The sequence below is a fragment of the Salmo salar genome, chromosome 14 (genome assembly GCF_965601325.2).
Source record: "Salmo salar chromosome 14, fSalSal1, whole genome shotgun sequence".
NCBI lineage: Eukaryota > Metazoa > Chordata > Actinopteri > Salmoniformes > Salmonidae > Salmo > Salmo salar.
The window spans coordinates 45,490,727-45,513,836 of NC_138304.1; the positions used below are offsets into that span (position 1 = coordinate 45,490,727).

The 23,110-nt window shown below is 42.5% G+C and overlaps 2 protein-coding genes and 1 long non-coding RNA gene across 5 annotated transcripts; 1 reads left to right on the forward strand and 2 right to left on the reverse strand.

Moving 5' to 3' along the window:
* Window positions 1-2,520: 2,520 nt before the first annotated feature.
* On the reverse strand, window positions 2,521-6,620 carry LOC106569593 (uncharacterized). 3 transcript variants are annotated; one of them, XM_014141107.3, is made up of 5 exons: window positions 6,268-6,618; window positions 5,784-5,840; window positions 5,171-5,259; window positions 4,847-4,937; window positions 2,521-3,997 (listed from the first exon to the last, which is right to left on the reverse strand). In XM_014141107.3, exons 3-5 carry the CDS (start codon window positions 5,249-5,251, stop codon window positions 2,811-2,813), a joined length of 1,359 nt encoding a protein of 452 aa, XP_013996582.1. In that variant the 5' UTR covers window positions 5,252-5,259; window positions 5,784-5,840; window positions 6,268-6,618; the 3' UTR covers window positions 2,521-2,810. The 3 variants fall into 3 exon arrangements, with proteins under 3 accessions (XP_013996582.1, XP_013996577.3, XP_013996581.1); XM_014141102.3 differs by lacking the exon at window positions 5,784-5,840 and having other exon boundaries at window positions 4,345-4,937; window positions 6,268-6,620; XM_014141106.3 differs by lacking the exon at window positions 5,784-5,840.
* A 4,976-nt stretch (window positions 6,621-11,596) lies between these two features.
* Window positions 11,597-12,392, forward strand: LOC145860355 (uncharacterized). The gene is made up of 2 exons (XR_014380384.1): window positions 11,597-11,711; window positions 12,144-12,392. It is a non-coding gene; the product is annotated as an uncharacterized LOC145860355 (long non-coding RNA).
* An 18-nt stretch (window positions 12,393-12,410) lies between these two features.
* Window positions 12,411-19,451, reverse strand: LOC106569707 (uncharacterized). The gene is made up of 4 exons (XM_014141277.3): window positions 19,039-19,451; window positions 17,187-17,759; window positions 16,158-16,934; window positions 12,411-15,766 (listed from the first exon to the last, which is right to left on the reverse strand). The coding sequence occupies exons 1-4, from the start codon at window positions 19,298-19,300 to the stop codon at window positions 14,817-14,819; spliced, it is 2,562 nt and encodes an 853-aa protein (XP_013996752.3). The 5' UTR covers window positions 19,301-19,451; the 3' UTR covers window positions 12,411-14,816.
* Between the last annotated feature and the right edge of the window lie 3,659 nt (window positions 19,452-23,110).

Genomic DNA, 23,110 nt, shown 5'->3' on the forward strand with positions numbered 1-23,110 from the left:
TGTGTAAAGTATGACTGCACTTGAGAATTGTGCTGTCAAGACCTAAATCAAGTTCAACCAAACCTAGTTTATTTTTAAAACTAGCAACACCTTAATTGTAGAATAACACAAAGGTCGCATTTCCCTGCTCAGACGTTGCATGCATCAACCAATGGTTGCGTGCCACGTCAGACTGTGCAGTCAGGCACCAGATTGTTATAAACACGCTCTAGTTATCTGATAAGTAAAATACCTGTTGTAAGAACTGGCATGAGTCAGCAACATCAGAGCAGGGGAACACAGGCTAAATCTGGGGGGTGATGCCCAGAATAGGTATCAACTGTATGACACTTTTAGATCAATTACTGACCCCAATAGTCAAGAAACATCCATTTCCTATTTCTTATCAATGCAAGTGACAAACGTTTCTGCAACCTTCACAAATAGTCAGAATCAACTACAGGATTTGGTCCTTTACCAGGCTTTGAGCTGCTGGTCCTTTACCAGGCTTTGAGCTGCTGGTCCTTTACCAGGCTTTGAGCTGCTGGTCCTTTACCAGGCTTTGAGCTGCTGGTCCTTTACCAGGCTTTGAGCTGCTGGTCCTTTACCAGGCTTTGAGCTGCTGGTCTTTTACCAGGCTTTGAGCTGCTGGTCTTTTACCAGGCTTGGAGCTGCTGGTCCTTTACCAGGCTTGGAGCTGCTGGTCCTTTACCAGGCTTGGAGCTGCTGGTCCTTTACCAGGCTTGGAGCTGCTGGTCCTTTACCAGGCTTTGAGCTGCTGGTCCTTTACCAGGCTTGGAGCTGCTGGTCCTTTACCAGGCTTGGAGCTGCTGGTCTTTTACCAGGCTTGGAGCTGCTGGTCTTTTACCAGGCTTGGAGCTGCTGGTCCTTTACCAGGCTTGGAGCTGCTGGTCCTTTACCAGGCTTGGAGCTGCTGGTCTTTTACCAGGCTTGGAGCTGCTGGTCCTTTACCAGGCTTGGAGCTGCTGGTCCTTTACCAGGCTTTGAGCTGCTGGTCCTTTACCAGGCTTGGAGCTGCTGGTCTTTTACCAGGCTTTTGAGCTGCTGGTCATTTACCAGGCTTGGAGCTGTTCCTTGGCAAGGCTAGAAGCTGTAGTTGAAGCACTCTGGGGTAAAGTTTCCCCTAGGTACAACTCAAAGATCAGCTTCCCCTTCCCAAATCCTAACCTTAACCATTGGTGGGGAAAATGCTAAACTGGATCAGCGTCCAGAGGCATCTTCACTGTACTCCGGTGGGAGCAGGAACAGTAATCAGGAAGTGACGTCAGTGTTTGTAAATGGGGAGGAATGCTCAGGACTTTATTTGCTCTGTAAAGGGCATTTATACTGTGTCTGCCGTGTACTAAAGGTTCCGCCCCAGAGACGTGAAACTATGCACACACACATAGCCACGTCAACATTGAGCCATGTCGTAGCCTGGGTACCAGTCTGTTTGGCTAACATTCCACTCCTTATACTCCATGGCATATGACAAGGAGTGGAACGTTTGGTAAACAGACTGGTACCCAGGCTAGTCATGAAGTTAACTGTTGCAAAGTTACTCTGCCATGCTTAAAACAGCAGCTTCAGATCATACTGTAACTTTTCAAATGTATACTGAACAAAAAATAAAAGCTGTTGCCAGAGAATTGAATGTTAATTTCTCTATCACAGGCCACCTCCAACGTCATTTTAGAGAATTTGGCAGTACATCCAACCGGCCTCCCAACCACAGACAACGTGTAACCACGTCAGCCCAGGACCTCTGCATCCTGCTTCTTCTCCTCAGGTTCGTCTGAGGAGGGGGTTGCTGAGGAGTATTTCTGTCTATAATAAAGCCAGTTTCTGGGGAAAAACTAATTCTGATTGGCTGGGCCTAGCTCCCCAGTGGGTGGACCTGGCTCCCAAGTGGGTGGGCCTATGTCTTCCCAGGCCCACCCATGGCTGCGCCCCTGCCAAGTGATGTGAAATCCGTAGATTTGAGCCTCAATGAATTTATTTCAATTAACTGATTTCCTTCTATGAACTGTAACTCAGTAAAATCTTTGAAATTGTTGCATGTTGCGTTTATATTTTTGTTCAGTATATATCTGCAAAGCCCTTACTTATTAGAAAAGCATCATAACACCAATATTTCTGTAATAGGACAACCTTTCCACAGAGTTTTCTATATTCTCTTTGACCCCGCTCTGCTGAAATGAATGGTTCGCCATTACAGTAAAGGAGAACTTCAAATGGGGGTTAGTTCCTGTAGCAAAACTGCACTAGGGTCACTAATAGTTTGCTCTGTTCTGAAAGTTGAGTACCACTGCCCTCTGGTGTGTAGAGATTTACACTGTTTACAATTACACAATCCAATACAGCAGTGAAGACTCTACAAAGGGTTCCCTGATTATTAATTGGTTCCACAGCCTACTGTGTGTGTCTATGGGCCATGGTCGAAACTAGAGCACTATATAGAGAAGATGGTGCTATTTGAAACACACCCACTGTTATATGACATGAATAGGTAATAACAAAACATTTTGCCAGAATACTTGATTATGGAGAGTACCGATTTTCATAGTTTATTAAAAGGCCTGATGCAAAACTATTCACTGTGTATTTTATTTCATGAAATGTTTCTGTAGTGTTGAAAATAGCATAAAACATCAACGTTCTAATTTTTCTTGAACTATTTTAATTTCTAAAGTAAAACAAATAACTTCATCTTAAATTCAGCTTTGAGGACCATATTTACAGACTTCCTGGATAGAGGTTTAATAATAATAATAATAATAATAATAATAATAATAATTATTATTATTATTATTATTATAATAATAACCCACTCAGCTATACCCAGCATGAATAATCCTGTGCCGCTTCAGATGGTGCAGAAGAGTGAAAGTCTTGCCACACTGAGAGCAACCATACGGTCTCTCTCCACTGTGGACACTCTGGTGTGTCTTGAGACTGCTCTGCTGGGTAAACCTCTTCCCACACGTGGCACAGCTATAGGGTCTCTCTCCCGTGTGAATGCGGTGGTGTATAGTCAGGTGCGAGGAGCAGTGAAAACTCTTCCCGCAGACGGTGCACCGAAACGGCCTCTCTCCCGTGTGACTTCGCTGATGTATCTTCAGATAGGACAAGCGACTAAAACTCTTGCCGCACTGCGAGCAACTGAAAACCTTCTCTGTTATGGCTGTACCCCAGTGATTTTTAGTATTATAATGAGGCATAGTAAAGCTTCTGAGGCCACCTGATGTAAAAGTGTTATTGTTCAATCGAATCCCTAAATGGGAGGCAGTTGGTCTGTCAGTGTCACCCAGTCCAAAGCTTCGCTCTGCTGTGTGTCCAGTGTCTTGAGGCCTGGACGGTGGGATGTGATTATTCCTCTGGGAGAACACCTGATCTCTCTGCCTGGTCTGCTGCTGTGAATGGTTGATCTGCGGTCGGCACTGAAAAGAACTAGACACAGACTGAGATGCACTTACTTTCTCTTTCTGAAAGACTTTGTTGTACATTGATCCATTGCACGGTCTCTGTAGAGGTGAGATGGCTGATTTACTAGGGCCTTCCACTGGGCTAGAGAGGGGCTGTGGCTGAGCCTCGGAGCGATCTGGAAAACTCTCTGAATACTGCTCGGCTACATAAGAGAAATCAGGAAAGTCAGTCTCTATGACTATGTCATCATTCCCTTGAACTATAGACGACCACAGTTGACTGTCTCTTTCATCCATTACAAACTCAGAGCTCAAGGGGTTCTGCTGCTTTACTGTGCTCCTCTGACATCCAGCCTGACTGAATCCAGAATGTTCTTCCTCCTTCTCAGTCTTTATTACAAACTCTAGAACACTGGTCTCCTCCTCGCCACAGTGCCCAGACTGAGACTGGCACAGCTCACTAAGCTTCTCTTGACCTTCTGCCAGCTGCTCCTCCAGGAGGATCAGTGGGTCCTGATTCTCCTCTTCTTCCAAGTCCTGATGATTCCCAATGGGAAGCTTCTGAATGGCATTATTGCCATATGTGGTGTTTCCTAGATAGAAAGTGCAAAGACAATCGTTATAATTGCAAAGCAAAAGAAAGGATATTTGTAGTTACTACAGTATGTCAAGAATTGCATGCCCTTCTTATATGTCCCAAAAATATATAATTGCAAAGCAAATGTTATCAAATCAAGGTTCAACACCATGGCCAGTAGAACACTGTTTGGAAACAAAGTAGCCCAAACCCACCCTATTCCCTACATAGTGCACTCCATTTAACCCAAGCTTTACGGGCCCCTGTTCAAAAGTAGTGCACTATATAGGGAATAGGGTACCATTTGGGACAGTGTTTTGAAAGGAAGTAGGCCTGTCTAATGAACCCAATGAATGCAGTTACCCTGCCTGATGAATGCAGTTGCCCTGTCCAATGGCCCACTGAATGCAGTTGCCGTGTCCAATGGCCCACTGAATGCAGTTGCCGTGTCCAATGGCCCATTGAATGCAGTTGCCGTGTCCAATGGCCCATTGAATGCAGTTGCCGTGTCCAATGGCCCATTGAATGCAGTTGCCGTGTCCAATGGCCCATTGAATGCAGTTGCCGTGTCCAATGGCCCATTGAATGCAGTTGCCGTGTCCAATGGCCCATTGAATGCAGTTGCCGTGTCCAATGGCCCATTGAATGCAGTTGCCGTGTCCAATGGCCCAATGAATGCAGTTGCCGTGTCCAATGGCCCAATGAATGCAGTTGCCGTGTCCAATGGCCCAATGAATGCAGTTGCCGTGGGTAATGGCCCAATGAATGCAGTTGCCGTGTCCAATGGCCCAATGAATGCAGTTGCCCTGTCCAATGGCCCAATGAATGCAGTTGCCCTGTCCAATGGCCCAATGAATTCAGTTACCCTGTCCACTTGGTTCTCTATGTTGCTCCCTGCTCCATGATCCATCATCCTGTCTCTCTACCTTAATGAAAGGGGTTTCTATCTCTGCAAACTAGAAGAATGAAACTATTAGACAGTATGCATGGTCAATTTGTCAGGTTTCAAGTCTGTAATATTTCATTGGGTTATGGGTTTTCTAGAGATGTTGTGTCCCTTTCGGCTCGTAGTTGAGCAAAGGGACTCAACAGACATGCACCGTCAAGGCCCTTCGGTCTACTTGGAGCCGAATACGATACTATCAATCTCTGATTCAACTACACAAGAATCAGTCTACGGAGCACAGACCTTGACTTCTCCCAAAGCTGACCCAAACGCATCCTCATCTCCTCGCTGACTGGGTCTCCAGTCTGAAGCACAGCTGTCCATGTATTTCTCTGAAACAGCAAATTATTACAGACATAAAGGACACTCCCAGGACTCTCTGGTAGTATTTTTTTGACAGGTAGGCAACCATAAGATTCCGACCTTATTTATGGTCGCTGTAAGTACATCTTTCCAGTATGGTCCGGAGCCCGGCAAGATATGGTTCGGAAAACGTGTGTGTATGTAACCTTTATTTAATTAGGCAAGTCAGTTAAGAACAAATTGTGCACCGCCCTATGGGACTCCCAATCACGGCCGGTTGTGATACAGCCTGGATTCGAACCAGGGTGTCTGTATTGACACCTCAAGCACTGAGATGCAGTGCCTTAGACCGCTGTACCACTCGGGAGCCCAGAGTTTTCTAACCAACGTTCCTCAATCCAGGGATAGAAGATGGCGCTGTACTACTAATTGTCCAAAATTATACACTGAGAAGACTGAAATACTGATCGATTTTACTTAAACTGTCCTTTTTGTCCTCATGCTAGACTAAAGCAACCCATTGGATTCCACAACACTTCAGGTAGCTACTCACCTCAACGCTAGGCGTCGTATTTTCACGGAATCCATGGGCTGCTATTGCCTAGGTAGACTAACATTGGGACGACAAAGGCAGTTTAATAAAAAAATAGCAGTATTTCAATATTTTCGATGTAACATTTTAATAATGGGAAAATTAGAATTACAGCGTCATCTTCCATCCCTGGATTGAGGTACGTTTCCTGAGCCTTATCTAGCGTCTGCTCTGTGGTGTCCTGAGCTAGCTGGTAGGTAACGTTAGCCTGACAACTACATTTCAAAACACAAATCGGCCCAATAACATCTATATTTCTCTATCTAATGTTTTCCTTGAATAAACACAACCACATAAATACTTAGCTAGGTATTAGAATAGCCTTATCTACAAATAACAATAGAGGCCTAGCCTGTACGACTGAGCACTTTGGAGATAACGTTAACTAGCTAATATAACAGTAACGTTAACTTCTGCGTACCACAACATTTGGTACAGTACTCACCAGTTTGTCGTGGAATCCGCGCAATCTTCAGTTCATTTTCAATCAGGAGCAGTTTTCTCCGCAGAATTTCATTATCATTATGCTTCCGAGATATTTCGAAATGTAATACAGCACAGTTGTCATCGATAAGTTTGGCAATTTCTGCCACCGCTGATTTGGCTAAAACCTCCATGATCGAGGTTAGTTGTGTCTGAAGGGCGATACAGTTAGACATTTTGAGTGTCGTTTAAAAACGAGTTAATGTAAATGTTATTCTAAAAGCTAGCTAACTACATCAGCCAATTTAAATGTCTGCAAAATAAACCTAGCTAACGTTAGCTAGCTACTTCCGAGTCAAAATCTTCTTCTATCATATAATGGCGGTCAGCAAACCAACGTTAAAGGTGCATGCCGCCACCTACTGTGCTGGAGTGTGTGGACAATCATGGTTTACAACATTAGTTCCACATTTCTAAATCCTCCAACCTAACTCAGCACTTCTGAGAGAGAAAAAAAGCCTATTAACTTCTAATAGACCATGCCCCAAATCCCTTCCAAACCCCCCAACCCTGTCCAACTCAATGACCTTACACTTAAATCTTTCCCTCTCTTCAACACACTTGCAACAATATAACAACACATGCTCCATCGTTTCATCGACCATACTCTCCAGACACAAACCAAGTCACATGCTTGCCAACAAGATGTAAAGACGAGTTCAATGTATAATGTCCTAGACATGTCGAGCAAATACCACCTCTTCCTTCCTAATCTGACCTTTGAATCTTGGTCCACCAACCTTTCTTTGGAGGGAATATAAATGTCGGCCCTTGGGCTCAGGGTCCCATCTTTTCTGCCACACAAAAAGGCTCTGATCTTACATTTGGCCTCACCTTTACCCAGTGGAACATTCATATGAATTATGACTCATTTTAAAGCTCTTTTGGCTATGTGGTCTACAATTTCATTCCCTTCCACACCCAAATGGGCTGGGACCCAGCAGAATCTCACGACTTCACCAAGATTAATTCTCCATAATGACATTAATGCCTCCAATAGTAGGTCACTCCTATTAGATTTGCCAGATGATAAACTATTCAATATAGACAGAGAATCTGAGCATACTATATATCATTCTGACAGGTTGAACGTCCTCCACCCACTGAAGGGCAATTACTATCGCCAACTGTTCAGTTGAGTATACTGACAGTTTGTCTGTTAGTATTCTACATGTCTGCACATTAAATTCAAGAACATAAACACCTGCTCCTGTGTGCCCACTATCTGGGTCCTTGGATCTATCTGTGAAAAGCAGTAAAAATGCATAAAAACTTCTACCAATGTAATTGTCAACCGGTTTCCTTAAATCACTGACTTCTGACCAATATTTTATTCTCTACCAAGGTTAGATAAACAGGATCTGGGAGTAACCACAGAGGAACATCCCCTATCACCACAGAAGGGCCAACCTCCAACTCCCTCAAACCACTCTCATGAGCAAGCTTTCCAACCAAACCCACTGCCTTGTCTAGTAGTATATTCCCAACAGTCATCTAGAACAGTAGCAGTGAGATGATCAACCTCACAGCCTTTCAGCCTAACCCAATAAGCTAATGACAGTTTTTTACTCTGTATATCCAATGGCATCTCACCTGCCTCCACTAGTAATGCACATACAGATGTTGATTTAAATGCACCAATACATATCCTTAAAGCTATATACTGGATTCTGTCCAGCCTCTGAAGCCAAGTCTTCGCCGTTGTTCCATAAACTATACATCCGTAATCATTTGTCGTCCTCATCAGAGCTCTATAAATATCCGTCAACTATGGTCTGTCAGCACCCCATTCATAACCAGAGACTGAGCTCATAAGATTCACCACCTTCTTACAGTTAGTTTCAACATTTATGACATAATCTTTCCATGTATATCTCTTATTGAACCATAGACCAAAATATTTGTACTTAGAAACCCTGCCCATATGCTGTCCATACAGAAACAACTGTATATTATTAGCAACTTTCTTCTTTGAGAAGAACATACAGCAAGACTTTGTCTCTGACAATTTTAAACCCCAGTAAATCTTGTTGAATAGATTTGGTCACGAGAGACATTCCTTCCCCTCTTCCATATAGCTCCATAATCAGCATATAGGGAAGCCCCAATACCCCTACCTACATTCGAAAACAAATCATTAATCATAATATTGAGCAAAATAGAACTGACAGCACTGCCTTGAGGAATACCATTGTCAACTACATAGGAATCAGATAAAATGGATCCTATTTTAACTTAAAGATGTGATTAAATAAGAAGGATAAAACCCAGTTATATAATCTCCCACCAATACCAAGTCCTTCCATCTTAATCAGTAGGCCTTCTCCACATAGTGTCTTTTCAATATATAAAAAAAGACAGTAGCAATTACTTCTTTCATGGCCAGAGTATTTTCAACTTGCTCACTTTTACTAATGCATCCAAAGTAGATCGACTTTTACGGAATCTACTTTGACATTGACTCAATATACCTCTATGTTCCAGGAAATATGACAATCTGATGACTATCATATTTTCCATCAATTTACACAAGTTAAAGGTCAGTGCTATTGGTCTAACTATCAACACATGAAGGGTCCTTGCCAGGCTTTACAAAAGGTAATATTACTGAATGTTTACAACCAGGTAGGTATAAACCCCTCACTACAAATCGTATTAAATTATCCCAGGGGAACGTACATGACCTCATCAGGTACAGTAGATGCTTAAAAATTACATAGCACAACTGATCATGACCTAGGGCTGTATATCCACAGCCTATTAAGGCTGAAAATCAAATCAAATGTTATTTGTCACATGCGCCGAATACAACAGGTGTAGACCTCACAGTGAAATCCTTACTTACAAGCCCTTAACCAACAATGCAGTTTTAAGAAAGATCCCTAAAAAAAATAAGAAATGAAAGTAACATATAATTAAAGAGCAGCAGTAAAATAACAATAGCGAGGCTATATACAGGGGGTACCGGTACAGAGTCAATGTGCGGGGGCACCAGTTAGTCGAGGTAATATGTACATGTAGGTAGAGTTACTAAAGTGACTATGCATAGATAATAAACAGAGAGTAGGAGCAGCGTAAAAGGGGGTGATAATGCAAATAGTTTGGGTAGCCATTTGATTAGATGTTCAGGAGTCTTATGGCTTGTGGGTAGAAGCTGTTAGAAGCTTCTTGGACCTAAACTTGGCGCTCCGATACCACTTGCCATGCGGTAGCAAAGAGAACAGACTATGACTAGGGTGGCTGAAGTCTTTGACAATGTTTAGGGCCTTCCACCGCCTGGTATAGAGGTCCTGGATGGCAGGAAGCTTGGCCCCAGTAATGTACTGGGCCGTACCCACTACCCTCTGTAGTGCCTTGCGGTCGGAGGCCAAGCAGTTGCCATACCAGACGGTGATGGAGCCAGTCAGGATGCTCTCAATGGTGCAGCTGTAGAACACATCTCACGTATGGTAAAGTCTGCATTCAAAGAAGAGTCAACAGTGTGTCTTTTCTTATACACATTAACATGAGCATTTAAAATGTCACACCTGTGTTGCTTATATACACTGAACAAAAATTTAAATACAACATGTCATGAGCTGAAATAAAGGACCCACTGAATTTTCCATGTGCACATAAAGCTTTTCTATCAAATTTTGGACACAAATTTGTTGATATTCTTGTTAGTGAGCATTTCTCCTTTGCCAAGATAATCCATCCACCTGACAGGTGTGGCTTATCAAGAAGCTGGTTAAACAACATGATCATTACACAGGTGCACCTTGTGCTGGGGACGATAAAACGTCTAAAATGTGCCGTTTTTTTCACACAACTCAATGCCATAGATGTCTCATGTTTTGAGGCAGCATGCAATTGGCAGTGATTACAGCCTTGAGTCTTCTTGGGTATGATGCTACAAGCTTGGCACACTTGTATTTGGGGAGTTTCTCCCATTCTTCTCTGCAGATCCTCTCAAGCTCTGTCAGGCTGTCAGGTTGGATGGCTATTTTCAGGTCTCTCCAGAGATGTTCGATCCGGTTCAAGTCCGGGCTCTGGCTGGGCCACTCAAGGACATTCAGATACTTGTCCTGAAGCCACTTCCGTTTTGTCTTGGCTGTGGTGCTTAGGGTCCTTGTCCTGTTGGAAGGTGAACCCTCGCCCCAGTCTGAGTTCCTGAGCAGATTTTCATTAAGGATGTCATGGGCGTCGTAAGGATTGGACCAAGGCGCAGCGTGTAAAGTGCTCATCTTCCTAATTTATTTAAAGAAAACATTTAAACAAACTAAACAAACGACGAAAACAGTTCTGTAAGGCAACACAGGCTATACAGGAAAACAACCACCCACAAAACACAAGTGAAACAAACACAACTAAATATGGCCTCCAATTAGAGACAACGACAACCAGCTGCTTCTAATTGGAGGTCATTGCCAAAAACCCAACATAGAAATAGAAAACTAGAAATAAACATAGAAATAGATAACATAGAACCTAAACCCAAAAACACCGAAACACACAAAAAACACCCCCTGCCCCGCCCTGACCAAACTACAATGACAAATAACCCCTAATACTGGTCAGGACGTGACAAAGGATCTCTTTGTACTTTCTTCCATTCATCTTTGCCTCGATCCTGACTAGTCTCCCAGTCCCTGCCACTGAAAAACATCCCCACAGCATGAAGCTGCCACCACCATGCTTCACCGTAGGGATGGTGCCAGGTTTCCTCCAGACATGACGCTTGGATTCAGGCCAAAGTTTTCAATCTTGGTTTCATCAGACCAGATAATTTTGTTTCTCATGGTCTAAGAGTCTTTAGGTGACTTTTGGCAAACTCCAAGCGGGCTATCATGTTCCTTTTACTGAGGAGTGGCTTCCGTCTGGCCACTCTACCATAAAGGCCTGATTGGTGGAGTGCTGCAGAGATGATTGTCCTTCTGGAAGTTTCTCCCATTTCCACAGAGGAACTCTAGAGCTCTGTCAGAGTGACCATCGGGTTCTTGGTCACCTCCTTGACCATGGCCCTTCTCCCCCGATTGCTCAGTTTGGCCAGGCAGCCAGCTCTAGGAAGAGTCTTGGTGGTTCCAAACTTCTTCCATTTAAGAATGATGGAGGCCACTGTGTTCTTCGGTACCTTCAATGCTGCAGACATTTTTTGGTACCCTTCCCCAGATCTTTGCCTCGACACAACCCTGTCTCGGAGCTATACAGACAATTCCTTCGACCTCATGGTTGGTTTTTACTCTGACATGCACTGTCAACTGTGGGGCCTTATATAGACAGGTGTGTGCCTTTCTAAATCATGACCAAACAATTTAATTTATCACAGGTGGACTCCAATCAAGTTGTAGAGACATCTCAAGGATGATCAATGGAAACAGGATGCACCTGAGCTTGAGTCTCATAGCAAAGGGTCTGAATACTTATGTAAGTAAGGTATTTGTTTTTTATTTTGAATACATTTGCAAAAATTTCAAAAAAAACTGTTTTTGCTTAGTCATTATGGGGTATTGTGATGTCATTATGGGGTATTGTGATGTCATTATGGGGTATTGTGATGTCATTATGAGGTATTGTGTGTAGATTATTGAGGACATGTTTTTATTTAATCCATTTTAAAATAAGGCTGTAACGTAACAAAATGTAGAAAAAGTCAAGGGGTCTGAATATTTTCCGAAGGCACTGTATTCCTACACAACACTCTGTAAGCCCTATTTCTTTCTCGAATAGCCGCAGTGCACTCTTTGGTCCACCAAGGAACCACCTTCCTTTTGTCACCCACTTCACTCACTGGCGCATACAGTGCATTGATATAGTATTCAGACCCCTTGACTTTGTCCTCATATTGTTACGTTACAGCCTTCCTCTGAAAGTTATGTTTTTTTACTCATCAACGGACTTGAACCCGATCAAACATCTCTGGAGAGACCTGAAAATAGCTGTGCAGTGACGCGCCCCATCCAACCTGACAGAGCTTGAAGATCTGCAGAGAAGAATGGGAGAAACTCCCCAAATACAAGTGTGCCAAGCTTGTAGCATCATACCCAATAAGACTCAAGGCTGTAATCGCTGACAAAGGTGCTTCAATAAAGTATTGAGTTAAGAGTCTGAATACTTATGCAAATGTCTTATTTCATTTTTTTATTTTTAATAAATGTGCAGAAATTTCTAAAAACCTGTTTTTGCTTTGTCATTATGGGGTATTGTGTTAAGATTGAGGGTCAAAAAACTATTTCATCAATTTTAGAACAAGGCTGTAACGTAACAAAATGTGGAAAAAGTCAAGGGGTCTGAATACTATCTGAATGCACTGTAACTCTCTAGAGCCCAATTCTCCAGATATTTCATCAAACTTCGCTACAGATAGTTGACGACCAGGGTTATAAACATGTTGCTACTTATTACTACCTCCACTGTAGATTTCCACCATCACACATTCATATTCAGATGGGAAAGGTATATTACCATATATATGACCTTCCCTTATGAATGTAGCACAACCACCCACCCTGTCCAATTGATCAATAAGATCCGACTGAACAATAACCAGGAATAATAAAATCAAGATGTGGTCTAAGCCACGTTTCTTGAACACATAACACATCAGGTTTGATCTCTAATCAATTCCATACTTCCTGACCGTTAGCAATAAGGCTTCTGACATTCCACTGAAGGATGACAAAAACCATGACTCTATCATTATACTGAGACATTCAATCATTATAATTATTAAAAGTCAACATATCAACAATCATGGCAACAGTAACATCTGTTACTCCTAAAAACTCTGTTGCTGCTCCCACAATAACCTTCAACTTGGCAGTTCTGTTTTCCTCAAGTGCAGTCATGTTGATAACCTTTCCAATGAAGGCTATAAAGTCAATCTGATTAACTATCAAGGTGTCTTTTGACACGACACATTTGTGAGAGCAAGCTCTCAGAACAGGCCTCGTAATGGTGTCAGAACCAACATAACTCCTACAGTAGGTCCACTTATTCCAGGACTGACCCTGTCATCTCCATCATTCTGCCTTATAGTTCTAATAGTTCCACCAATCTGCATTGAAGCCTCTGCCTAAGAGACATTATGTATGATTTTATATCTTTGGGCCTCTCTAGCCACTTTCTGGACTTGGCATCCACCAAATGCTGCACTGTGGGTCTGGAAGCCAAAACAGCCAAATACACCATCTAAACGTGAATCTATTCTCAATTGCAGCAGTTGGTTCTAGATACATAAAAAAAAAAAATCACAAATACAAACATACTGTTTTAACACAGTTTCAGAAGACAGTATTTTTCTGTGTTTGTGGTGGCATCCATTTACACACAGGTGTTAGGAGATGGCTAATCAGCCTTGTGGAAACACTAACCCTATAAAAAAGGTGTGTATCAATTTAACTTAAAAAAATATATTTTCTAGCTGATATGAAAGATAAGATCCTTATGCTTCCAAAACCATACCACAAGCAATGCGTGGTAATGTTCAGACCGAATGTCTGGGCTCTTAAAATTCCCCCGAACAGAAGACGCTTACGTCCAATGACTTACCGTAATTACCAGACTATTAAGCGCACCTAAATATAAGCCGCACCCACTGAAATGTTTTAAAATTATTATTTTGAACATAAATAAGCCGCACATGTCTATAAGACGCAGGTGCCTACCGGTACATTGAAACAAATGAACTTTACACAGGCTTTAACGAAACACGGCTTGTAACAAAAATAAATAGAAACACGGCTTGTAACAAAAATAAATAGGCTTTAACGAAACACGGCTTGTAACAAAAAATAAAAAATTTGCAGTAAGCTTTAGTTGTCTTTTTGCACTGAGTCAATTCCTCACGCTGCTGTTTCCAACGTCTTATCATCGACTCATTAAGACCAAGCTCCCGTGCAGCAGCTCTATTTCCTTTTCCAACAGCCAGATCAATCGCCTTCAACTTGAAAGCTGCATCATATGCATTTCTCCGTGTCTTTGCCATGATGAGGGTGACAAAATGACTACCGTAATCAGAATGATGGGAAGTTTGAGAGCGCTCGATTTAATCTAAACAGTAAACCCGTTCGGCAATTTCATTGGTCTAATGAAAGCTTCATGCCGCCAAAAAACTGAGCACGTCACAGAATGTGTTTTTTTGTAGATTTTTTTTTGAAAGCGGGTAAAATCCATATATTAGCCGCGTCATTGTTTAAGCCGCAAGGTTCAAAGCCTGGGAAAAAAGTTGCGGCTTATAGTCCGGAATTTACGGTAATTAAAAAGTAAAAACGACCATATCAAACAAACAAATAAGACATCTTATCAACACAATTTAGTTGGACTTCTAAACAGTTGCAACACCATCAACGTGTTAACAATAGCAGCCAAATGTCCCATACTCATTAACTGGTGTTGATTGAGTTTTGATGAGGTCGAAACAACTTTCAGTAAGGCTCTGTCCCAAATGGCAATTCATACCCTAAAAAGTAGTGCACTAAATCAGGAATAGGGTGCCATTTGGAACACAAACAAATACACTTTGGCCCTTGATTAACCTGTATGAAGTCTCTGATGAGCTTTCAGGCTGCTCTTCTGTGTGAAAGTCTTACCACATATCTCACAGCTGTAGGGCTTCTCACCAGTATGAGTGTGCAGGTGTCTTTCAAAATGACTATGGCGATCAAAACTCTTTCCACAAAAGGAGCATATGAAACATCTATTTCTTGTGTCGTCTGTAGTGGCGCTGCTGCCCTCTGTACTGTAAAAACTGTCTATGCCAAGGGCAAATAAAATCCCTTCTTGACTGTAGTTTGGTTCTGTGATGTACGCTCTCATTGCTGTTTCCTCCTCTACGGGTAGTGGTGGCGGTGGTACCCGGTCCTGAAACCTGGGTAGTATTGTCCCAGAACCATCCTCCCTGTTCCTTGCATGTAGAACCATCCCTGCATACTGCTCTTGCTCAATCACATCCAACTTGTCTTTCTCATCCTGAAAAGACAAGTCTTCAAGTTCCACCTCTCTAGAAGCTGACGTATAGAACCTGTGGTGGTGGTGCAGTCCATCAAAAGGACTGTGATGGTATTTGACACTGGGTGAAACAGGATGGGAGTTCTGCTGCTTTGTCACATCGGAGGAGCCGCCTGGATGTAGTGATGCAGACTCAGTATCACTGTGCCTCTCTGTGAAAGATCTACACAGCTGACTCTCCCTCTCATCCATGACATACTCTGGGTCGTCCTGGTAATCTGGTCGCTCTGTGCTTTGTTGGTGTGGAGGTCCTGACTGACTGAGTATCTGGGATTCAAACTGCTTTTCTTTCTCTGCTTCCCCCACCAACCCCTGCCCCCTGCCCTCCTCCTCCTCACTGTGCCCGGAGCTAGGCTGTGCTTCAGCAGGTGAGGGCTGATCCCTCGGTTCCTCTGGGTTCTCCGAGGGTCTAGGATAAACGTCAGGCTTCTTATCATCAAGCGGAGGTTGTCCCGTTAGCATGTCAGCATCATCTGCTTGTCAGGAAAAGAGTATCAAGTATTTTAGCATAGATTTTAACAACATGGCAATTCAAACAATGTAAATCAGCCAACATGAACTGTTTAACGTCATCTTAAACCCGACAGAGAACAGGAAAACACTTTGTATCCATCCCAAATGGCACCCTATTCTGTATGTAGTGCACTACTATTGATCAGAGACCTTTGGGTCCTGGTCAATAGTACTACACTATAAAGGGAATAGGGTTCCATTAAGGATGCACACTTATTTAAGCCTTATTTAATTATATAACGGGCATACTGTCTTTTAATTACAGAATAATTGACTGATTTATGCACTTAAGAGTTAACCATTTTCATGTATTAAAAGTATGAAAACATCAATATTATTCTCATCTCTTACCTATGTGAGTTTTCAGATGCCCTTTGAGGCTACTCTTCTGGTTGAAACACCTTCCACATATGTCACAACTATACGGCTTCTCACCCGTATGAATTCGCTGGTGCCTTTCAAGATGACCAACACGCTCAAAAACTTTCCCACAGAATGAGCAGATGAAGCACTTCTTGTCCTTGGTGACTCCTTGGAAGGTTTTCACTTTCCTTTCCTGGAAACTGGAGAAGATGGGCGGATGGTTCAGAGAAGCCCCGTCCATGACCTGTGAGTTTGGCTGTACTGTACCGTCACTTGCTATCAAGAGTGTGTCTGAAGGTCCATAATGTTGCTGCCTGAGCTGTAAAATCATATCCTCGCTGACATCTACATATGGTTTCCCTGGAGATGAAGCACTGCTGCATGACGCCTCCACCATTCCTGGGACAGGAGGTACAGGAGAGTGATCAGTGAGACACTGGGAGTTCTGACCTGAACTGTTGAAATATTCTGAATTGCTCTTGTCTATATCGTTGTCTGCTTGTGGACCGGACATCCATGGCTGGCTGTCTCTCTCGTACATTGACAATTCATCATCCAGTTGCTGTTCTGCTCTCCCTGCTGTCTGTTCTTCTGCTTTATGATCTAGTGTCTGGAATGCAACCTTCTCCTCCCCTGGCTCAGACTTCATAGGGATCTGAGGAGCAGTTTGGAACACTTCGTCCTTTTCGTACAACTGCTCTTCCTCAGACTGACGTCTATCCAGGCGAGGCTTCTCTTCGTTGTTAGCTAGTCCATCCATCGATACTGTTTGGAAAGATTACATTTGATTAATAAAACAATGAGGCATAGAATTGTTTATGTCCTATTAATAACCAATATATTGGATGTCATTATGTAGTGAGTGTGTCCCAAACGGTACCCTATTCCCTATATGATGCACTACCCTATGGGCCCTAGTCAGAAGTAATGCACTATATAGGGAATAGGTTGTTATTTGGTATGCATACATGGAATTGTCTATAACCGATAACCTAATAAGTGATTCTAATCTCTTACCTCTGTGAGTCTTCAGATGCCCTTTGAGGCTACCCTTCTGGTTGAAACACCTTCCACATATGTCACAACTATACGGCTTCTCACCCGTATGAATTCGTAGATGCCTTTCAAGATGACTGTAACGTTCAAAACTCTTTCCACACAGTGTGCAAATGAAGTGTTTCTTAACCTGGAATAATATTTTGTTGCTCGCTCTCCTTGCTGTATTATAATTTGGGTCAGAACCCAATGCACTTTGAGGGTCTGGGTTTGACTGTACTGTGCCGTTGCTTGTTCTCCTGAGCGTGTCTGACTGCCGATAACGTTGTTGCTGTCTGAGCTGTAAAATCATATCCTCTCTGACGTCTGACTCTAAACATGGTTTCCCTGGAAAGAAAACACTGCTGCATGATGCTTCCTTGTCTTTTATCCCTGTAGTCTGCTCTTCCTGTTGACCCTCTCCTCCTGGCTCAGTCTTCACCAGAATCTCATCCGCAGGTTTAACTCCTTCATCCTTTTCATTAAAATCTTCCTCAGGCTGCAGTTTTTCAAGCGAGGTCTTCCCCACACAAGTGGTACCACTTTTACCAGGCCCTGTGGAAATGAATAAGTACTGTACGTCAGTAATCAAAATAATGTATTGGTTGTTTTAATAGTAATCTAAATGGATGTGTCCCTGTGGGCAGTTGTGTCAAAGAAGGGTGTAATGGTTTGTAATAATAATGATTTGATTTCACATGCCTCCTGTTTCTATAGCGAGGTGTACAAGTACACCCCCTGGACAGGATACTAGTCTGTTGTTGGGCCTTACTCCAAATCCATCTCCTTAATTTTTTATTTAACCTTTATTTAACCAGGTTCTCATTTACAATTGTGACCTGGCCAAGATAAAGCAAAGCAGTTCGACACATATAACAACACAGAGTTACACATGGAGTAAAACAAACATACAGTCAATAATACAGTAGAAAAATAAGTCTATATACAATGTGAGCAAATGATGTGAGATAAGGGAGGTAAAGGCAAAAAAGGCCATGGTGGCAAAGTAAATACAATATAGCAAGTAAAACACTGGAATGGTAGATTTGTAGTGGAAGAAAGTGCAAAGTAGAAATAGAAATAATGTGGTGCAAAGGAGCAAAATAAATAAATACAGTAGGGGAAGGGGTAGTTGTTTGGGCTAAATTATAGATGGGCTATGTACAGGTGCAGTGATCTGTGAGCTGCTCTGACAGCTGGTGCTTAAAGCTAGTGAGGGAGATAAGTGTTTCCAGTTTCAGAGATTTTTGTAGTTCGTTCCAGTCATTGGCAGCAGAGAACTGGAAGGAGAGACGGCCAAAGGAGGAATTGGCTTTGGGGGTGACCAGAGAGATATACCTGCTGGAGCACGTGCTACAGGTGGGTGCTGCTATGGTGACCAGTGAGCTGAGATAAGGGGGGACTATACCTAGCAGGGTCTTGTAGATGACCTGGAGCCAGTGGGTTTGGTGACAAGTATGAAGCGAGGGCCAGCCAAATGTTAATGCTGAGTGTCAAGCAGAGAGAGTCTGTGGTCGAACCCCCAACCTTCCAATCTCAGGGTGTAGGCCTCCACTCTAACAAGGCCACTGAATTGGTTATAATGAGTCATTACTATTCCTCTCCCATCCCATTGTGCACAGACAGATATGACCCGAGGACACACTCGTCTGTTGTAGGGCCCTAACGTTAGCCCTGGGCTCTGTGCAGTGTGAACGTGAGTAGGCTGATTAAATACGCCTACATTGTTTACCTGCACATATTTCTAGCTGACTACTGTTACGTCACGTACACAGTTAGCTATTGATAACTATTGATTGATTATAAAATAGTTAGTACCACTACGTCGACCCACCTCTCCTAAGATTCTCAGCATCGACTGATCGACCATGGTGAATGCGTCTTCGAGCATTAATCCCTCGAGCTCTTTGAAGCTCGCTGTAAAGTTGTTGTACATTATTGTTCAGGACGTTGATTTCATTTTCCCGTCGACACATTTCTACACGTAACACAACTATACCATCGTCGACTACTTTGCTAATTTCTGCAACCGCAGCTTTAGAAAGTACCTCTATGATGGAAGCGATCTGAGCCCGGAGAGAAACACTGCTCAACATTTTCAAACGTTTGCGAAAACTAAACAGAGTTCGGTCTGACTTCAGCAGATGATTGAAACTTTGTATCTAAGTAATATGCTAATCATTTGGTTTAAATATGCTAGCAACAATGTGAATCGTGTAGTTACATGTGCAGCTACAGAGAGGAAAAGGCGAAGCGAGAGCTTTTACTCCACCCAAAATCTGCCCAAGACGTGAGGAATTTTTGTATGGAGGTCAACGGAAAATTGAATTGTTAATTTGCCACGTGAGGCAAATACAATACAATATTGATACAATAGACGTTTCGTAATGGTTAGCTTGTTATGCATGCACTGATATAAGTAAACACATGTGACATTTCGTCAATTTAGAAAAATACGACTATATCGGAGTTGTCATAGAGCTAGATAGAGGCCTCATCATGGATATAACATTGCCAATTGAGGCTTCAAATCATTTTATAGTAGTCAACTTGGTGGGGATTCCTATGAGTTGGGAGCAATCAGCCAATGAAGAAGAAGAAAAGGGCTCTTGGGTGGCGCAGCAGTCTAAGACACTGCATCTCAGTGCTAGAGGTGTCACTACAGACCCTGGTTCGATTCCAGGCTGTTTCACAACCGGCCGTGATTGGGAGTCCCATAGGGCGGAGTACAATTGGCCCAGCGGGTTAGGGTTTGGCGGGGTAGGCCGTCATTGTAAATAAGAATTGTTCTTAACTGACTTGCCGAGTTAAATAAAATAAAAATGGTGCTGTCACAGATTATACAATGGCACAGATACAAAGATGAGTCCTCTGATCTATCTCCATGTCTGTTCACACGCGTATCTGCCTTCTCATTGGCTAGACTGGTCCCACCTGAACTCGCCTCCCCCTGCCTGCTTTCCGTCTTTGATGACATGTATTTCCATTGTTAGAGCGGTAACTCGAATATCTTGTCAATATAATAGACAATCTTCGATGCAACAAACTAAAATAGGGTTATGGCCGGAAGTGGTGAAAATAGTCAACCGTAAATAGAAAAGATGATGCGTAACGGAATTTGAGATCTGGCGTCACTTTTTTGGCGAGGCAAAGAAAAATAACATGAAAAGAGGTTCAACATCTTTGATACTTTCTAAATGAATACTTCATATTTTGGAAACCTAAACCTTTCCAGTACAGGTAGACAATATATCCGGTAAACTTTTTTTGAATCCCACAATACACGAACTGGAAACGTAACCATTTAGGCTGTCGGCGGAATATACAGTATGACAGTAATTGGCTGATTTACCAGCAAGCTATAGACGTTTGATTATATGTTTTTACGTCATTTAAGTATCCTTGCTATCAGGAATCCTTGGGATGTCCAACTCTGACATCACATTTTATGTTATTTTAATGGACAAAAAATTTGCTTTTCTTTCAAAAACAAGGGCATTTCTAAGTGTCCCCAAACTTTTGAACGGTAGTATATATATACACAGTGGCATGAAAAAGTATTTTCCCCCATCTGATTTTCTATATTTTTGCATATTTTTTTATCAGATCTTGAACCAAACCCTAATATTAGATAAAGGGAACCTTAGTTTAAAAATAACCCCCCAAAAATATGACTATTTCATTTATTTAATTTAAAAAAAGTAATGCAACACCTAATTCCCCTGTGTGAAAAAGTAATTGCCCCCTTTAACTCAACGACATTTGTGGGTTTTCAGGCATAAACTGCACGTTTCAAGTCCTGCCAGAAATTCTCAATTGGCATTAGGTCTAGACTTTGACTAGGCCATTCCTAAACTTCAAATGTGTTACTTTTTAGCCATTTCATGTAGACTTCATTGTGTGTTTTGAATAATTGTCTTGATGCGGGACCCAGCTGTGCTTCAGCTCACAGACGGATGGCTTGACATTCTCTTGTAGAATTCTCTGATACAGAGCAGAATTCATGGTTCCTTCTATTAAGGCAAGCCATCCAGGTCCTGAGGCAGCAAAGCATTTCCAAACTATCACACTACCACCACCATGCTTGACCGTTAGTATGAGGTTCTTACTGTGGAATGCAGTGTTTGGTTTTCGCCAAGCATAATGGGACCCAAGTCGTCCAAAAAGTGGACTCAAGTTTGCCAAAAAGCACCTGGAAGCACCTGATCATTAAGACTCTTGAAGAATGTTCTATGGACAGATGATTCAAAAGTATAACTTTTTGAACGACATGGGTAGTTCATGCTTGAAAACACACAAATGTTGCTGAGTTACAACAGTTCTGCATTGAAGAGTGGGCCAAAATTCTTCCACGCCGACTTGAAAGACTTATCAACAACTACAGGAAGTGTTTGGTTGGAGTCATTGCAGCTAAAGGTGGCACAACCAGTTATTGAGTGTCAGGGGACAATTACTTTTTCACACAGGGGCATTGGGTGTTGCATAACTTTGTTTATGAAATAAATGAAATAAGCAGGTAATTGTTGTGTTATTTATTCACTCAGGTTCCCTTTATATGCAAAAGTAGAAAAAATTAGAAAGGGGGCAAATACTTTTCCTTGGCACTGTATATACACTGAACAAAAATATAAACGCAACATATACATTCCTGGTCCCATGTTTCATGAGGTGAAATAATTATTTGCAGAAAAATATTATTTATCTCAAATGTTTTGCACAAATTTGTTTACATCCCTGTTAGTGAGAATTTCTCCTTTGCAAAGAAAATCTATCCACCTGACAGGTGAGGCATATAAAGAAGCTGATTAAACAGCATGATCATTACACAGGTGCAACTTGTGCTGTGGACAATAAAAAGCCACAATAAAATGTGCAGTTTTGTCATACAACACAATGCCACAGATGTCTCAAGTTTTGAGGGAGTGGCAAATTGGCATGCTGACTGCAGGAAAGTCCTCCAGAGCTGTTGCCAGATAATTTAACGTTAATTTCTCTACCATAAGCCGGCTCCAACAAATTATGCAGTCCGTCCAACCGGCCTCAAAACTACAGACAACGTGTAACCATGCCAGCCCAGGACTTCCACATCTGGCTTTTTCACCTGCAGGATCGTCTGAGACCAGCCACACGGACAGCTGATGAAACTGTGGGTTTGGACAACCGAAGAATTTCTGCACATACTGTCAGTAACTGTCTCAGGGAAGCTCATCTACGTGGACGTTGTTCTCACCAGGGTCTTGACCTGACTGCAGTTCGGCGTCGTAACCGACTTCAGTGGGCAAATGCTCGCCTTCGATGGCCACTGGAGAAGCTGGAGAAGTGTGCTCTTCATGGATGAATCCCGGATTCAACTGTACTAGGCAGACAGCATGTGGCCAGTCCTCTTCTGGCTGTGTGGGTGGAGATTATAACAGTACATGGCCAAGATGTTCAAACGTTCATAGATGACCAGCAGGGTCAAATAATAATCACAGTGGTTGTAGAAGGTGCAACAGGTCAGCACCTCAGGAGTAAATGTCAGTTGGCTTTTCATAGCCGATCATTCAGAGATAGAGACAGCAGGTGCGGTAGAGAGAGAGTCGAAAACAGCAGGTCCGGGACAAGGTAGCACGTCCGGTGAAGAGGTCAGGGTTCCATAGCTGCATGCAGAATAGTTGAAACTGGAGCAGCAGCACGACCAGGTGGACTGGGGACAGCAAGGAGTTATCAGGCCAGGTAGTCCTGAGGCATGGTCCTAATACAGCTGTGCCAAGCTTATAGCGTCATACCCAAGGAGACTCAAGGCTGTAATCACTGCCAAAGGTGCTTGAACAAAGTACTGAGTAAAGGGTCTGAATACTTATGTAAATGTAATATTTTAATTTTTTATAACATTTGCAAAAAATCGAAACAAGTTTTTTGCTTTG

What these genes read in the sequence shown, in the direction of transcription:
- LOC106569593 (XM_014141102.3), bottom strand. Translation starts at nt 4,894, where the DNA reads ATGATGGATCATGGAGCAGGGAGCAACATAGAGAACCAAGTGGACAGG. An exon ending in AACTGCATTCATCAGGCAGG is followed by an intron (nt 3,998 to 4,344) that starts GTAACTGCATTC and finishes CTTTCTATCTAG; the next exon opens with GAAACACCACATATGGCAAT.
- LOC106569707 (XM_014141277.3), bottom strand. Translation starts at nt 19,300, where the DNA reads ATGTTGAGCAGTGTTTCTCTCCGGGCTCAGATCGCTTCCATCATAGAG. An exon ending in TGCTGAGAATCTTAGGAGAG is followed by an intron (nt 17,760 to 19,038) that starts GTGGGTCGACGT and finishes TCATTTCCACAG; the next exon opens with GGCCTGGTAAAAGTGGTACC. An exon ending in GCATCTGAAGACTCACAGAG is followed by an intron (nt 16,935 to 17,186) that starts GTAAGAGATTAG and finishes CTTTCCAAACAG; the next exon opens with TATCGATGGATGGACTAGCT.